This window comes from Microtus oregoni, unplaced genomic scaffold (genome assembly GCF_018167655.1).
Source record: "Microtus oregoni isolate MIOR12 unplaced genomic scaffold, Mior012 000016F_ref0000370, whole genome shotgun sequence".
NCBI classification, from domain to species: Eukaryota; Metazoa; Chordata; class Mammalia; order Rodentia; family Cricetidae; genus Microtus; species Microtus oregoni.
In genome coordinates, this window is record NW_024543075.1 from 540769 (window position 1) to 557355 (window position 16587).

General features: G+C 52.3%; 1 protein-coding gene across 4 annotated transcripts in view; it reads left to right on the plus strand.

Moving 5' to 3' along the window:
- Positions 1–16587, plus strand: part of Ano1 (anoctamin 1) — a 151954-nt gene that overhangs the window by 52575 nt on the left and 82792 nt on the right. For all 4 annotated transcript variants that reach the window (XM_041666615.1, XM_041666612.1, XM_041666613.1 and 1 more), the window contains exons 2-3: positions 4732–4877; positions 13718–14050. In XM_041666615.1, the coding sequence (XP_041522549.1) occupies positions 4732–4877; positions 13718–14050 (479 nt within the window). The remainder of the gene's footprint in view (positions 1–4731; positions 4878–13717; positions 14051–16587) is intronic.

Sequence of the window (16587 nt, forward strand, 5' to 3'; positions counted from 1 at the left end):
AGAACTCTACCCAAGAGCTATCTGCCTGACTTCTAACACCTGCGCATGTACACACACACACACACACACACACACACGATTCTCAGTAGGGGGTGAGCAGAACCTTCTCTCCTGCCTGAACTTTAAGCTAAGTGCATTGGCTCTCAGGCCAATGACAAGTGTGGTTCACCCATCAAAGGTGACCTCAGCATAGTGGCCAACCTGGGGGCACCTCAAAGATGTCTGACAAATCTTGAGACAGTTTTAAGTTGTCACAGAAGAGGCAGCAGGAGAAGATGTTATTGGATTCTAGGGGTAGAGATGACTAAGGACATAAGATGGCCCTGAGGTCCAGAACAGTCCCATCCCAAATGTCATGGGAGTGTTTTAGTTACCCTTGTATCCTTGTTACTTGAGCACAATTTGAAGGGACAGTGTTTGCTTGGGCTCACCACATCAGAAGTGCCCATCATGTCGAGCAGAAAGCTCATTCACAACAGACAGGAAGCAAAGAAGGAATCTCTGAAAGGGCTAAGGCCAGGCCCAGCCCCACAGACACTCCCCTCATGACTTACTCCCTCCCTCTAGACCCTGCCTCCTACCTCTCAATACCTACTAGTCATGCCATCAGGTTATGAATCCATGAAGACATCAATCCACTGATTAGGTCTGAGCTGTTAGGATGCAACCATCTCTGGAGATATTTTTGTGTAACTTTTCCTAGGGAGATATGAGCAAATGCACTGGCTACAGACCAAGGAAACCATTCCACCAGAGTCTAGCTCAATTGACAGTAACTTCAGTGGGATAACTTAGAGGCATATATGTGAAGAGGTACTTGTTGGAGGGAGGGAGGCTGCTTGTTTGTTCCAGCCGCACAGAACCGAAATAATCACACAGAAAACTGTATTAATTAAATCACTGCTCCTTTGGGAGGAGCCTTGTGAGTCCTGTAAGTTTTAAGATCTTCCTAAGTCTTGTGAGTTTCCTTTACTGAGTCTTAAGGACTGGAGAAGGAATATTTCAAGTGGGAAAACACTGCTGTTTTATAACCATCTCATAGAGACACCCAAAAGTGCATTCTACCAATCTCAATTCACCACACTGCCCCTATAGAGCCATCTAGGAAGGGACCTCTGCTAGAACAGCTCCTGGCCCAGGGATCACCAGTGTCAGGATTCCAGATGACTTATTTTGCAAAGAAGGGACTGGGGCATGGTGAGGCTTGGCATTCGGTTACAGGCAGTCAGGTTCTGGTTTGGGACCAGGGTCTTTGTGACCAGGTATTGCCTCGCTCTGGCAGAAGCCCTCCTTCTGTCTGACTTTGTAAAAGCTCATTGGCTCCTCTCTCTGAGCTGCAGATGGCTTTGTGCTCACACGTGGTGCAGGGCAGGGCAGAGGGCAAGAGACTCTTTCCTTGTGGGCCAAGCCAAGACCAAAAGTCCATGGGAAAAGGTTCTCTCCAAGCCTTTCACAAGGCAGGTTCTCTCCTCCCTTCTTCACTTCCTGCTCCCCCCTACACACACACACACACACACACACACACACACACACGACAGAAATGTCAGCAAAGACACAGGTGTCTGTTGGCTCCTGGCATCAAACACCAGTCTAGGGTGATTCGAGAAGGCAAGACGTACATCGAGGGCCGGAACTTCTCAGCATAAAGAGCACCCTGTGGCCTTCCAGCAAGGCTATGTTAACTAATTAATGAGGGATTAGTCTTGATGACAGAAGCTGGCCCTTGGGGTATGGTGTGATGAAAACCGCTGCATTCGTCAATGGACAAGGCTCATTTCCACTCAACCACTCTGAGGGGAAATAGTCCCAACAGCGTGGTCATTGGGACACAGAGGCAGTGAATTGGAGAAGTGACTCAGCCCAGAACAAAGGCTCCCAGAGACAGGGCTTGACTTGGGAGGAGGCGATGTCCTCTCCTTCTCCTGGAAGTGGGTTTGTGAGCTATTGGTTTAATTTTGTATTTTTTGTTGTTGATCCTCAAGATTCAAAGACCCAAGAACTGTGGGCCTAGACTGTGGGGTACAGCTACTTGTCTCATTGCACTGACAAAACACAACATGGGGAGGAAGGTTTATCTGGCTCACAGTTTGAGGGCTCAGTTCATCGTGTGGGAAGGCACAGTGTCAGGCATGCGTGATGATGGTCATATTCTAACCATAGTCAGGAGGCGGGGAGAATGAACACGGTGCTCATCCGGCTCTCTCATTGACTGTGGGACCCCAGCTCACAGAATGAATGGTGCCCCCCAAATTTAAAGTGGGTCTTCCCACCTCAGTTAACCCATTCTAAAAACTCCCTCACAGATATGTGCAGTGGTTTGTCCCCTAGATGATTCTAGAACCTGTCAAGCTGATGGTCAACATCAGCTGGCTCAGGATTGATCCCAGCCCATCCTTCCCCCCAAGACACTCACTGGGTGATGGCCACTGACACCCCTTTGCACTCACTGGGCCATCCCTAATGCCCTCCCACACCCCCTCTGAACTTGCTGGGCCATCCCTGAACTGCACTCAGAAGCTTTGGAGGAGGGGTAACAAGAAGAAGCAAAGGTTGGAAAAGGAGAAAGTGGAGTTTTCTAAGCAAGCAGGTTTCAACTACTAGGCAAGGCGAACGGCAGAACCAGGCCAAAACCTGAAAGAACCTCAACACAGCCTCCTCTGCTACAGGGTAAAGCTGCCTGGGGACAAGATGGAGCTGCCATATCTAGAGATGGTCCCCCCACCTGACAACTTCCTGGGGCTTTGGGAAACAAGGTCAGGAGGGCCACTCCCACCTTAGAACCTCCTCAGGGCTAGAGGAAAAGTGCTACTTCCCAAACACATAGGGACACCAGTGCTTCTGATAATGACCAGTTAGACACAGTCATGCGCGCACACACACACACACAAGCGCATACATGCACTCTTACACATGCACACATGTACCCACACAGTACACATATGCACACACATATGTATTCACATGTGCACACACATGTATGCACACTTTATTTTTGGTATAACACTAAAGTCCCACCCAGTGCCTCACACACACTAAGCATTCTACAATTAGGTCACATCCCTGGCCCTGACCAATTTTATTTTTTTCTCCTAAAATGAAAAAAGTATACCTTGTTGGTTTCTGGAAGCTCTCTGACACCTGAATATAAATCCAGGAGAAGGGTGTGCTCCAGTTACACAATGCCACTTGTTTATCAACACAAGTATGAAGTTACATAATCCTGTGTGTGACTGTATGTCTTCCCAGTCCAGTCCCGGCACAGCAGCACAGTGGAGGCTGGCGGGGGAGGGGAGCTGTTTGCACTGGGACTTGGCCAGGTTAAGGCATTTCTTAAATCCCACTTGAAGGCCACTTGGCACCTATGGGAGTGGCTAGCTCAAGGACCCAGGAGCCCTTTCACCACTCCAAGTTCAAAGACTTGGACCTAAATGGGGGGATATGGTTGGCTGAGAAGGGGCAGTTTGGACAATGACACGATGGCAGCCACCATGGGCAAGCACACTGTGCTGCAGCCAGACAGTGTTGGTGCTCGTGAAGAGGCCAGCTTGTGAGCCTGAGAAGGTGTCGCTTGGCCCCTGGGCTGGAACTCCAGAGCCAAAGCCAAATACCACCTGTCTAGATACGGGCTGGGAATCACCAGGGTCAGTGCTGATGGGTTCTGCCCGTTACTTCCGAGGGCCTTGAATGTTCTCATGCAGTTAGCTACACAAGCTGGTGGGAATGTTAGCTATAGGATGCTGGCAGCCCACCAGACAAGGTGTTGGGTGGAAACACTGCAGACAGACAGGGTCTGGGGACAGGGACAAAAGAGAACCTGGCTGACTGGAGGCTGGGGAGCCCAGGAGGAAAGACAGGCCATCCTCCAGGGCAGACAACAGCTGCCCCTGGAGCTGGGTCTCCTCCTCCTCTGGAAGGGAGACTTTAAAGACACCTACTGTGTGCAGGGGCTCTGCTAAGTCCTGGCGTGAGAGATCCGAAATCACTGGATTCTGGTCGCTCTGCAGAAGATACAACCTGCCTCAGAGGGTCAGGTCAGGTCAGGTCAGGTCAGGGTGTTCTGGAGCCTCCTTAAATTCTCTGAGAAAACAAACAAAACAAAACTCCACCAAACCACAGGGTACCATTCTCCCCTGGCATGCAGGGGTTCATTAGCTGACACCCACTCTCTCGCCGGTGGAAGGGATTGTCTAAAAACTCACAGGTGGGGGCAAGAGTCCTTGGGAGATGATGGTGGGGGAGGGGGTCTGCACCGGACAGACACCTGGGGAGGCTGGGGGCAGGAGAGGGTCCCAGGTGAGGGCCCTGTGTTTGATCTGTCAAAGAGACAGCAAAGTTAGCTCCGGGGCCTTTATTTAACGTGCAGTCTTGGGCACCTCCCCTCCGAGTAAAAAATCCTTTCCTCCCTCAAATTTAAAAAACCCATAAGACAAAAAAATAGAACAAACCCAAACAACAACGAAAAAACCTTCAATTCTAAAGGGTCTCTGACCCCGGATAAAAATAAGACTCGGAATCCTTTCTTCCTGTGTTTAAATTTTTACGGAAAATCTGACCCGCGTGGCCACCGCCCCTGCGCTTATATCTTTAAGGCGGAGCCGGCGCGCGGCCAAGTTCACGGCGCGCGGGCGCCCTCGGGACGGGCCAGGTGGCGACAGCGCCCGGGAGGTCGCGAGGGAGGAGGGAGCGGCCACGTCCCGTCCGCGCCAGGCCAGCACCGCTTCTCCGTTGCAGAGGCCACCGGGGCCGTGGATGGGGAGCGCGCGGCCACCATGAGGATCCCCGAGAAGTACTCGACGCTCCCAGCCGAGGACCGCAGCGTCCACATCGTGAACATCTGCGCCATCGAGGATCTCGGCTACCTGCCGTCCGAGGGCACGGTGAGTTTGAGTTCGGGTGCGGTCACGGGCTACCTCCCCACACCGTGCAAGACGCTGGGGGCTCCCATCAACGCACGTGCGATCCGGAAACGCGCTGCTCCCCTGACCAAGTGCGCGCGACCCGCTGTACTCTGCGTGTCCTCCCACCCGCGGAACGCAGCGCCCGGGGTCCTCAGAGTGTCCCTGGGATCTTTGTAGCGCCCGGCCCAGGGTTTGCAGTGCCCCCCGGTCCCCGGAATACTCGGCCCGTGATCCCCAGAGTGTTCCTGGGGTCTCTGCAGTACATTGTCAGGGGCCTCCAGAGAGTCCCGAGGTCTCAAGAGTGTTTCCGAAGTCCCTGTAAGCGCTGGACCTGGGATTTCAGAGTATCCCCGAGATCCCCAAAGTGTCTCTGAAGTCTTCGCAGCGCACTGTCTGAGATCACTAGAGTGAACACAGCGCCCAGCTTGGGGTTTGTGGTGTCCCCAGGGTGCCAAAAGTGTCTCTCGAGGTCTTTGCAGCTCCCAGGGTCCCTAGAGTGTCCCGGGGTCCCCACAGTACCCGGCCTGGGGTTCCCAGTATTCTGAGCATATAGTCCAGGCCCGGGTGGGTCTCTCCTTTCCAGATTCTTGGCCAGGGGCGCCCCAGGAGCATCAGAATGGGTGGGAGCAAAGGGCAGGGACCAGGTGGCCACCAGGTTGAGCAAGACCACTGTGCCGCCACCCGGTGGGGCTGAGTCCTGAGATTCCACTTGCCAGCAGCGCGAGTCATGCTGGGGGGGGGGGGGGGGTTAAGTGAGACCAGCTAGATTACCTATCTTGTCTGGGACCCAGTGCCCTAGCCATGGGCAGGGTGGAGCCAGTCACCTGGTTGGGGAACTTATCATTGTCCCTGCAGCCAGACCCAGCAGGACACAGGGATCCCTGGTGGCACGGGGTGGTGCGGTGCGGTGCGGCGGTGGGGTGGGGTGGGGGTGGTTTGCAAATTCACCCCTGATGAGTTTGGTTTAAAGAACAAAGTTTCCCAGTGGGGGCGGGGCACTCTCGGAGGGAACCAAAGAGCAGAAACTTCTTTCTCTTCCTGTCTCCCCTCAAGGTCCTAAGATCCAGGGAGCAGAGTTGTCCAATGTCTAGGGCAGCCTGGAGCTCTAAGAGTGGAGGGCCCAGCTTGGGGGATTGCTCTGACCTGTTGTAGCCTGGGGCTGGGAACCAGAGGGCCCAGGGTGGATGCTGTCAGAGGCCTGATTGAAACTCGGGCTGGGCAGAGCAAGCTCAGGCTGTGGACAGTCCTGGCATTCCTGAGGTGAGACAAGGGGGCTCTACTGGGTGGTACCCAGAGTTCTGGGAGTCTGGACCAGGAGCAGCTGTTGATGACAGGTACCTTCCTGTCATGTACAGGATGGGAACAGCCTTAGGAGCTCAGGGGGACATTTGAACATAGCTGTGGGCTGGGCCTTGCTGGGCCTTACTGGCCCCTGTTGGCCCCTGGGCACCCAGAAAGAGCTACAGACAGGAAAGGCTCCGCTCTTCCGGAGCTTAAGGAGTTCTGATGGAATGCTCTCCTGTTACCCATGATAGGAACAAAGGACAAGTGTGGACAGCACAAATTGGGCCAACTGTGTTTCTTAACTTGTTTAACTCAAAACAAGAAGGTGGAGTTGGGGAGGGGGTGCTGTTAATACAAATCGGGAAATTAAGGCTAAGAGGGACAGGTGACTCCTTCCAAGTCACTCACCAGTTAAAAGACAGCTGAGGTAGACTTCAGGCAAGTCTACCTAGGAATGGATATGGTGGGGGGCAACTGGGTGGCATCCATGATAGGGCACCCAGAGGTGGGAACATGGGGACTCCAGTTGGAGTCACAGGGGAATGGTGGTTGCCAAGCTAATAAAGAGGTGTTATTGTAGAGGCGGTGCCCATGGGAGGGGACTTGAGCATGAACAAACAGTCTGAACAAATGGCCTTGGGCACTGGTATTCCCATCCAGAGACCTGTGTCCACACCTAGCCACCATCAGCGCCCCTCAAACCAAAGAGGTCACTAAGGTCTGGATCTCATTCAAAGTCTTCACAGTCCTGAGGACTGAAGGAGGCCAGGGGCCCTTCTTTTGCACTGAGCTTTTCCGAGATGCTTGCATGATTTTGCTGGGAGGGCTGTGGCCCTGGGTTCATGTACAGGAAAGACAGGTCATACTCAGGGATCATGCTGCAATCAGAAGCTCTGAAACCTGAGATTCCCAGTATCCCCACACAATCTAGCCACCGCTGTTAGTCATCATACAGTCACCCAGAAGAAGCCCAGTGCTCTCAAAGGCCAGAGGGTGTGGGCTGCACCTCCTTTTCCTAGAAGTGCAGCCTTAGACAAAACCCCACAGTCCCACACTGCGCTTCTCAGACTATCCTCCTGCCCTCTCCATTTCAAGGGAAGGGGGGCAGATCATTCCATTGGTTCCGTCAAAGAGGCAGACCAGGGGAGCAGCTGGGAAGCCAGGGGCCAGGTGAATGTAACTGGTTTTGTTGTTTTCTCTGGTCTGGTCTTTGAGCGTATCTGTCTTTAAGGCAAGTTCTCCATGGCCTGAGATGCCTACATCCAGAAATACCTGCGTGTGGGTGTTAACCCACCTGCTGGGGCAAGGGCCTAGGCTGCTTATCTGCCATCAGAGACTTCTGTTTAGAGATTCCTGGGCAAGCCCAGTGATCGGAAATGGATAGCTTGTGCTTATGAGTCAGGCGAAAACCGTCTGGAATAAAACCGAAGTTTTACATTGCTGTCCCCCCCCCCCCCAATCAGGACACGGTGGCCTCTGGCTGTAATCCAAGAGCTGGAGAATCGTAGGCTGAGAGATTGAGACCAGCTTGGGCTACAGAGTGAAACCTTGTGTCAGAATCAGTCAGCATGACGAGCATGCTCCTCGTCATCCAAGACCCAAGTCTTCGGGTCTCTGGTTTCATCTCCCCCTTTTAAAAGAAATTCTGGGATCTTTAGATTCCTTCAAAAGCGCCAATATTTTGTCACAGGCCGTTTGAATTTGGCCTGGGCTCCAGAAAGTGGAGGTTTTTGAAGAAGCTGGTCTCGGCACATTTAGGTTGTGAATGTGGGGTCCTCCATTGTCTCCCTTCTCTACTCAGCATCTTGGGGGCAGCTGGCCTGACCTTCCCTGTTTGCGGTGCTGGGACAGGAGCTGCACTCTATCTTTCTCTCTAAAGCCTTCCCCTGAGGAAGCTCTTTCCAGGAGCTCTTCCTCCAAACACCCAGGAGACAACCCCTACAAGTGAAGTGTCCTTCCCATTCTCTATGGCCAAGGCAATAGAGGTACCTATACACACACACACACACACACACACACACACACACACACACACTTTCTCTCTCAACCAGCTATTAAAAGGGCACTAAGAAACCCCTTTCTTTTCATTCAGGTGTCCCCTCTTTTTGTTTTGTTTTGTTTTTTGTTTTGTTTTGTTTTTCAAGACAGGGTTTCTCTGTAGTTTTAGAGCCCGTCCTGGAACTAGCTCTTGTAGACCAGGCTGGCCTCGAACTCACAGAGATCTGCCTGCCTCTGCCTCTCTAGTGCTGGAATTAAAGGTGTGCACTTTTTCTTAATCATAGAAAACGAGAATATTTGAAGGTTACACATAAAGTCCAACCCATATCCCTCCTGTTGCAGTTTACATAGTTTTGTCCTGTTCTATACAGGGAAGAGGCATGTGGACTCACCTGGTGTCTGCAGCTTCTGTGGGATTTGCCATGTCTTCATCTCTGTCTCGCAGGCCCCCAGAACAGCCCTGCAGGTCCTGTGGGTCCCAGGCTGGCACAGAGAACAGCTGGCAAGGAGCCCACTTTCTCTAGAAGTTGCTACCCACTGACCCTGAGTGAAGATGGCTTTTTCCCGTTTTATAAAGGCAATACCTACACAGTTTCCCTGGTACAACAGGACAAGACACCAAGGGACGGCTGTGCTGCTACTGGGGCCACCTCCTGCTACCTACACCCCCTTTTGTCAGTTTTAAAATCCCAATCTGATACCCTTTCGCCTTTCTCTTATGGCCCACTCTGACAGTAAAGTTCTTTTTCTCTGCCCTACCTGTGTGTGTGCGTGTGCACGTGCGTGCATGCATGTGTTCCAGAGGTTGGCATTTGTTGTCTTCCTCTCTCACTCCCCACTTTACTTTTTGAGACAGAGCTTGCCGATTCTGTTAGACTGGCTGGCCCGTGAGCCTCTGTTCCCTCCCCAATACTACGATTGCATTCAGTGCATGCTGCACCCAGATTTTTACATGAGTGCTGCAGACCGGAACCCAGGTCCTCATTCTTTTTTTTTTTTTAATATTTCTTTATTTATTATGTATACAATACTCTGTTTGTGTGTATGCCTGCAGGCCAGAAGAGGGCAGCAGACCCCATTACAGATGGTTGTGAGCCACCATGTGGTTGCTGGGAATTGAACTCATTCTTGTGCCAGTAATTTTAAGGACAACCACCCCATCCTTTTTCTTTCTTCATGCATTCAGCTCCCAGAGAGATCGTGTGTCCCTGGGGCCACAAAGTCTGCTGGGGCCTGTGGTGGTAGATACTTTATGGTAAACACCGACTCCTTCCACCAACACTGCCAGCAAAGTCCTGGATGAAGGAGGAGGGCTTACTGACATGTGCCTCGGGAAGGGGAATCCACATTGTAGGGACAGTGCAGTCAAATCATGGCTGAGTTGGTCTCTGAGCACAGGCAAGATGAAGCTCACTTTGGCGGCTGGGCCTTTCCCTAGCACTGGCAGACCCCTGTTGGGGGGCCTAAGAAGACCAAGATAGGTGGCGATTGCTCATGTTGGATCTGACCCCTGCCTCACCTTGTAGAATCCTTGGTGGATCCTTGGGGTCATTTCCCTGACTGTCTGGCAGAAAGGCTCTGACTGTCCCTTTCTCTAAGTCATGGCTGTCCATCTTCTTCAATGGTAGCCATTGTTCTGGCTCTGAGTGCGGGTGTGGTAGGGCAGTCCCTGGTCTAGCCTCAGGGCTCATGCTAAGGAAAGTTAGAACTTCTTGGAAGGTGGTCCACAGGAGACCAACATGGTACCTTGGATCCTAGACAAAGAAGCTTGGAAACCAGTTAGAAGGACGAAGAAAGGTGGGGCAGGAGAGGGAAGCTGATTTGATTATGCAAGGGGGAAGGCAGGTAGGAGAGGCAGGACACATGTGAGGTCCCAGCTTCAGGAATTGATACCAGGATTGTATTTGGAAACGGAAGTAGGAGACCTCGGCACCTCTGGTCAGGATGCCAGCAAAGGCAGGCATGTCCTCAACCCCCAGTATATGCCCAGGGTAGCTCGGCATGGCCATCCTGCCCAGCATGGTCCAGGGACTCCTTGTCTTCCAGGGTTCTCTGTTGGAGCCTGGCTCATCTTCCCCTTCAAGGCTTCTCTAGCAGCTGGTACCCTGTGACTTTGCACTTCTCTGCCCTTCCTGGGATTCTGAGAAGGACCTGCCTTTGGTCCCCGGGTTGGAGCTAGGCTGACAGGCATGCCCCCCAGGTATATTCTGGGCCTGCTTCTGCTCAGCAGCAGAACCTTCATCAACCTGGCTAATCCTCCTGGCAGGAGGTGGCCCTACTGCCCTTCTAGACTCTCAGCCACCCAGGGCTCCCAAGCTTGGATCTGGCCTGGTCACCTTCAGAGCCTGCAATAAACCACTGTTGTTTCTGGGTCTCCCTGCCAGCCCCTGCTTGCTAGCCTGCCTGGTGGCTCGGGAACTTCATGCTGGGATGGAGGCACACTTCTGGCTGTGCCCCTCAGTTAATGAGTCAGAACCAGGATCCTAGGGTAGTGGTTGGGGTTTTGGTACCCAGGACATTGAGCTGGTCACCTGGGGCCTATCCCCTAATTTCTGCCAGGTCAAGTGGACCTAGCAACAGAGCTCCTTCCATGTGTGGGACATTTGAAGACAGGGTGCCCCATTCTTAGAAAGAGTGTCACCTTTTCTGTGAAGGGCAGAAATGCCTTGAGTGTGTGGACAGGATCCAAGGCTATGCCTAACCCATGTCTACCCCTGACCTGGGGCCCCTGTCCCTCTACAGACACATATTCTCCTTGGTGGCTGAGGGCAGATGTTCAGATTCCCATAAATTTAGCTCTTTACTGGGCCAGAGCATCACTCCTGTTTTCCTCAAAAGCCAGCCTTGATCTGGGGGTGTGGGTCAGTAGGTAGAGTACTTGCTAGCATCCATGAAGGCCTGAGGTCTAGCCTCAGGTCTGCACGTACTCCAGCTGCAGCACTGGGAGGGCAAAGGCAGGAAAATCTGAAGTTTAAGGTCTCCATAACAAGTTTCAGGCCAGCCTGGGCTACAGCAGCTCTTGCTTCAAAAGAACCAAACCGAAATAAAACCAACCAGCCTGAGCTCCCCAGAGGCCACCATGTTGACTCTGGCCCATAGGCGCACAGATGGCTACTCATAAAGAACAGGAAAGAAACCCTACTGGAGCACTTTGGGAAGAATGTCCACACTGTTCAGGGCCCCGTGGAGGTCACCAGGGTAGATGACACCCCAGTCGCCATGAAGGAAGTAGATAGAACCCTTCCAGCCTCTTTCAGCTATGGATACTGAGTGGACTGTTGACCCTGCTCTCTCCACAGGACAGTCTCTTGGGGTAAGGATGCTATGATGCAAGGTCATGACCCCCCTGGCCCCGGTAGCTGGGCTCTGCTCAAGGATCCTTCTCTCTGCCCCCCTCTCCCTTATCCCCCTACTCCCTTGTCATAGCCTACTGTTCCTTGGAGGAGGATGTTGCCCTGCTGCTTCTGAGGAAATACATGGCCCTTCAGAGTCACCAAGTAGCTGGGGACATCCTCCTGGGGGAGGTAGGCAGGAACTTCCCAGCTGCTGGTGTATCAGAGTCGAAGTCAGACCAAGGCCAGGCCTCTGGTTACTAGTGGAGCTTGAGCCCCTGACATGGACAGGATGGGATGGAGTGGGTGAGAGGGACAAGAGGCACTATAGAAGGCCAGAAGGGGACATGGAAGGGAGTGGAGAATCCTACAACCGGGACTATAGTAACAGGTGTCCAGAGAAGGGAGCAGAACCTAGCAAACAAATCCTGGGGAAGACTTATGTCTTCCAATACCATGCAGAGGAAACTGAGGTCAGGACGGCAGCCAGTGTTGAGGGAATCTCCACCCAGCTTATGGTCTTTCAGTTTGGAAAGGGTTCCTGGAGGAGGCATCCTGGATGTGGTGCAGAAAGAGACCTGTAGGTAGCTGTAGCTGCTGGCCATTGTGTTGGGCCTCACGTGCCACCAGGGAGGACCTAGCTGGTACTGTCCTCCTCACCACTCTGTGTGGACCAAGAGCTGGCATAGGGGGAAGGGTAGTGTCTCTGCATGGACCAAGAGCTGGCATAGGGGGAAGGGTAGTGTCTGCTCTGCATGGCCGTTAACCTCTGGGGGAAAAAACTGCCGGAATCAGGTGTTCAGCTCTGGGGACAGCTGGCAGTTCTAGGATATTCCTCAGGCTGTGTCCCAGACTGGATCTCAGTCTTCATCCTTCCATGCTAGAGCCCAACACTAAGACTGGATTTCTGGAGGATCCAGGGTGTATGAACAAGAGCCTCACACATCTGAGCTCTGATCACACAGCTAGTTGGTGGCCCTGGAACCATCATCGTGTTGCCTGGATGCTAGCTGCCAGAGGTTGACATTGTGCCTGCAGTTAACTAAATTCAGCTCTGCCCGCCCTCAGACCCTGCCCTACATCTGTCCTTCCAGGGGCCCTCACTTTGTGGCTTTTCCAGTAGCTTTTGCCAGGAGCCAGACAGGACCTTCCCATCCAGAGACCAGGATGACCTATTGGTGACCAGGCATGACTTGACATTCTCGGGGGAGACAAAGACCTTCTTCTAGAGTGTGGGCCCCAAGAAGGCCATCCCATCTTCTATGTTTGAGCCCATAGGACTGGGTCTGGCTCTCAGTGGGCATCTATAGGGGAGGCTGTCCCTTGGTATAGCACAGAAGTGGCTCATGATCCCTGAGATACTGAAACCCACAGGTGCTCAAGTCTTGGAGGATATGGGACAGCCATGCTGGGGGCAGCTTGCCACATAAGCAAAAGTACCCGAGCTTGGATTCTCAGCACATATGATAAAAAGCTGGACATGCTGGCATACCTATAATCCGAACACTGGGAGGGTATAGGTAAGAGAAATTATGAGCTCACTGGCCAACCAGCCTAACCTAATGAGAGAGCTTCGGGGTCAGTGAGAGACCCTGTCTCAATAAACAAGGATGATGGTTAAGACTCCTTGTTTTGCTCTTGCAGAAGACTTGGGTTCTGTTCCCTGCATTCACATAGAGGATCACAATCACCTGTAACCCCAGTTTCAAGGGGTCTGGTGCCCTCTTCTGGCCTCCATGGACACTGCACACTCATGGTGCACATACATACCTGCAGGCAAACACTTATACACATAAAAAGAAATCTTAAAAATGAAATGAAACCAAGGAAGATGCTTGTTGTCAACTTACAACTTTTGCACACATGGGCAAGTTCAGAAACCTGCGGGTGCACACACACACACACACACCCAAAGGAAAATTAAGTAATATGGTGGGGTATTTGTGTAGAACCTGTGCACAGTGGTGATTTTAGTGAGGCAGAAGTGTATGCAGGCTCTCGGTACAGATACAGGTGTTTCTAAACGTTTTATAACAGGGATTTCTTAGGTTCTGGCTGCATCAAGGGGACTCTGAAGTCTAGCATGTTTGCCGAGTGACTGGGGGAATAGGTGAGCGCAGTACCCAGCTAAAATCATATTCCCAGAGGCCCCCTGAGAACCACTCCACACTGAACACAACTCTCTCTCTCTCTCTTGCCTCACAGCTGCTCAACTCCCTGTCTGTGGACCCTGATGCCGAATGCAAGTATGGCCTGTACTTCCGGGATGGGAAGCGCAAGGTGGACTACATCTTGGTGTACCATCACAAGAGAGCCTCGGGCAGCAGAACTCTGACCAAGAGGGGATTGCACAATGACATGGTCATGGGGACCCGCAGTGTCAGGCAGGACCAGCCCCTTCCCGGGAAGGGGAGCCCCGTGGATGTGGGCTCACCCGAGGCCCCCATGGATTACTACGAAGATGACAAGCGCTTCAGACGGGAGGAATATGAGGGCAACCTGTTGGAGGCCGGCCTGGAGCTGGAACATGACGAGGATGTAAGTGTGACCTCGTGTGGGCTGGGGATAATAGGTCCACGTAGGCTGAGCAGGTCTGTTTGCAGAAGGCGGTGGGGGCAGGTTAGCTCTGCTCGTGGGGCCATAGTGGACTAGAAATTGCTTCTAAACAGCTCTGGGAAGTCCCAAGCCAGCCTCCTCCTCCAGCAATTGCATCTGCCTGGGGCAGAGCTGGCCAGTGACTATGACCTTGAGGTCAGCGCATTTCCTGCCTCAGTTCAGCCAGTGCCCAGCATGGGAAGATTTGCTGGGTCAGAAGGACAAAGTGTGGCCTGTTCTGGGGGCTTCTCGTGGGTGTCCTCAGTCCTTCTCCAAGCCTTAGTTCCTCAACCTGTGAAAGAGATCGGTCTGTAGGTTCTTAGGGTCCCTGCTCTGAAACCTGCATCTCTGTAACACTGTGTTCAGGAAGTGTAGAAGTTTTGGTAAGAGAAGTTTCTAGACAGAACAAAGGCTCCACTGTCTCTTTCACTGCCTGCTGAGGCAGCCGAAGAGAGTGGCTCAAATCATTGCAGCTCTGAACTACTCAGCCAATTGCTGTGTGCTTCCTGGTTGACATCTTACCCACTCAGCATGAGTATGCATGGAGAAAGGCCCTGCTCTGTAAGTGAAATCCCAGTGCTCAGGAGACTAGCAGGAGGATTGAGAGTCCAAAGCCAGCCTGGGCCACACAGCAAGAGACTATTTAAAAATAAGACGGTGAGGCTGGTGACAGCTCGGCTGCAAGCACGAGGACCTGAACTTGGCCCCAGAATCTATGTAAAGAGACAGGCATGGTGACACACACTGGTAATCCCAGACCTAGGGATGGATACTACCAGAGGGACCACGGCTGAATTTGTCCTCTGACCTACACACACACACACACGCATACATGCGTCTGTGCACGCCGCTGAGGTTATTGTCCAGTGTGACACAGTATTGGGGTATTGTCCACCTTCTTGGGGTTGGACCCCCTGGCAGGTATTTGCAAACCCCTCTGCATGTTCCCTGTGGCAGTCTTAGGGTGCTTAGGGGAAGTTGGGATCAGGCAGCGAAAGTCTGAGGTTGGCGAGGACTCCAAGGCTACTGGACCCCCAAGGCTGGCAGCTAGAAAAACATGGGTGTTGCTGATCCTCTGTGATTTCTGTCACTTCGAGCAGGGTTGTGTCTGGCTTGTCCTTGTACTCTCAGGCCACCCCAGGGCTTTTGAAGCACACTGCTGCTGTGCAGAGTCTATGTGCAGGGCTTTTATTCCTGGAGGAAGGAGAGGGTCTTTCAAAGGCTATGGGTTCCCCTGACCCGAGCCACCACTAAGACATCCAGTGCCTGTGTTCATCTCCATGGCTGTCTCTTGCATGGGTTCCTCTTTCTATCTGTGAGGTTTTTTCATGGAGCAATTTGAAGCTCCCAGGTGTGGGCCCTCTGACACGGGGTGACTTAGACTGACTTGTCAGAGCTCAGCCTCTGAACCAAAGGCCTCAGTTTTCCCTTCTGGAGACTGAAGGTAGCAACAGCCTTCAGGCAACAAAATTGGGCACAGAGCACATCTTTGCTGGTTGGGATTCCTGTTATGTCCAAGTTCAGCCTGGGGGTGCACACCTGAGAGAGGCTGAGGTGAAAGAGAATGGTGATGTTGAGGGCAAAATCAAAACAAAAACCTGCAGGGTGGGAGAAGGGGGAAGCTGGGAGAGAAGGAAAGGCAGGGAGAAGGAGGTTTTAGTAAGTGATGGTGTCTCTCTTCTTAAAACATGAGGGTTTTGGTGATTCTTAGGGATTTTTTTTGTTTTTTTTTTTTGTTTGTTTTTAAATGACCCCAAATTTCACAGACAGTTTGGCTCTGGAGCTGAAGAACACTTTGTAGCAGTTGGTTTGGTTCTTTAAAAAACAAACTATGAGGTGCTGAAGAGAGGTCTCTGTAGTTAAGAGCTCTGGCTGCTCCTGCAGAGGACCCAGGTTCAGTTCCCAGCACCCACAGAGTGGCCCACAACCATCTGTAACTTCAGTTCCAGGGGATCTGACGCCCTCTTCTGGCCTCCCCAGGCTCCTGCACACACGTGGTGCACAAACATGAAGGCAAATACTCCCATAAATGTTTTTTTTAATTAAGTCAAAAATGAAATATGGGACTGGGATGGAGCTCAGCTGTAGAGAACTTGCCTAATATGCCTGAGAGCCTGGAGTCAGTCCCTGACACAAAAAGAAAGGCACAGGTACATGAGACAGTCCAGGTTTTCTGGTGTGTGTGTGGGGGGGCGGTGTTCATGCATTCGTGTGTATGTACCTGCCTATGTAGCTCAGAGGATAGCCTCGGCTATTGGTGATCTTGTTTAAGACAGTCTCTTTGTTGATTGCCACTGTGCTGCATAGCTCAGGCTATCTCTCCTATCTGTCTCCCATCTTGTTGTGAGTCCTGGGTTACAGACGCATGGTGCCACACCCACCTTTACATTGGTTCAGGTCCTCATACCCACACAGCAAGGGTTGATGCACTGAGCCATCTTCCGGCCATCCACCACCACCACCTATTTGTGAGGACAGCG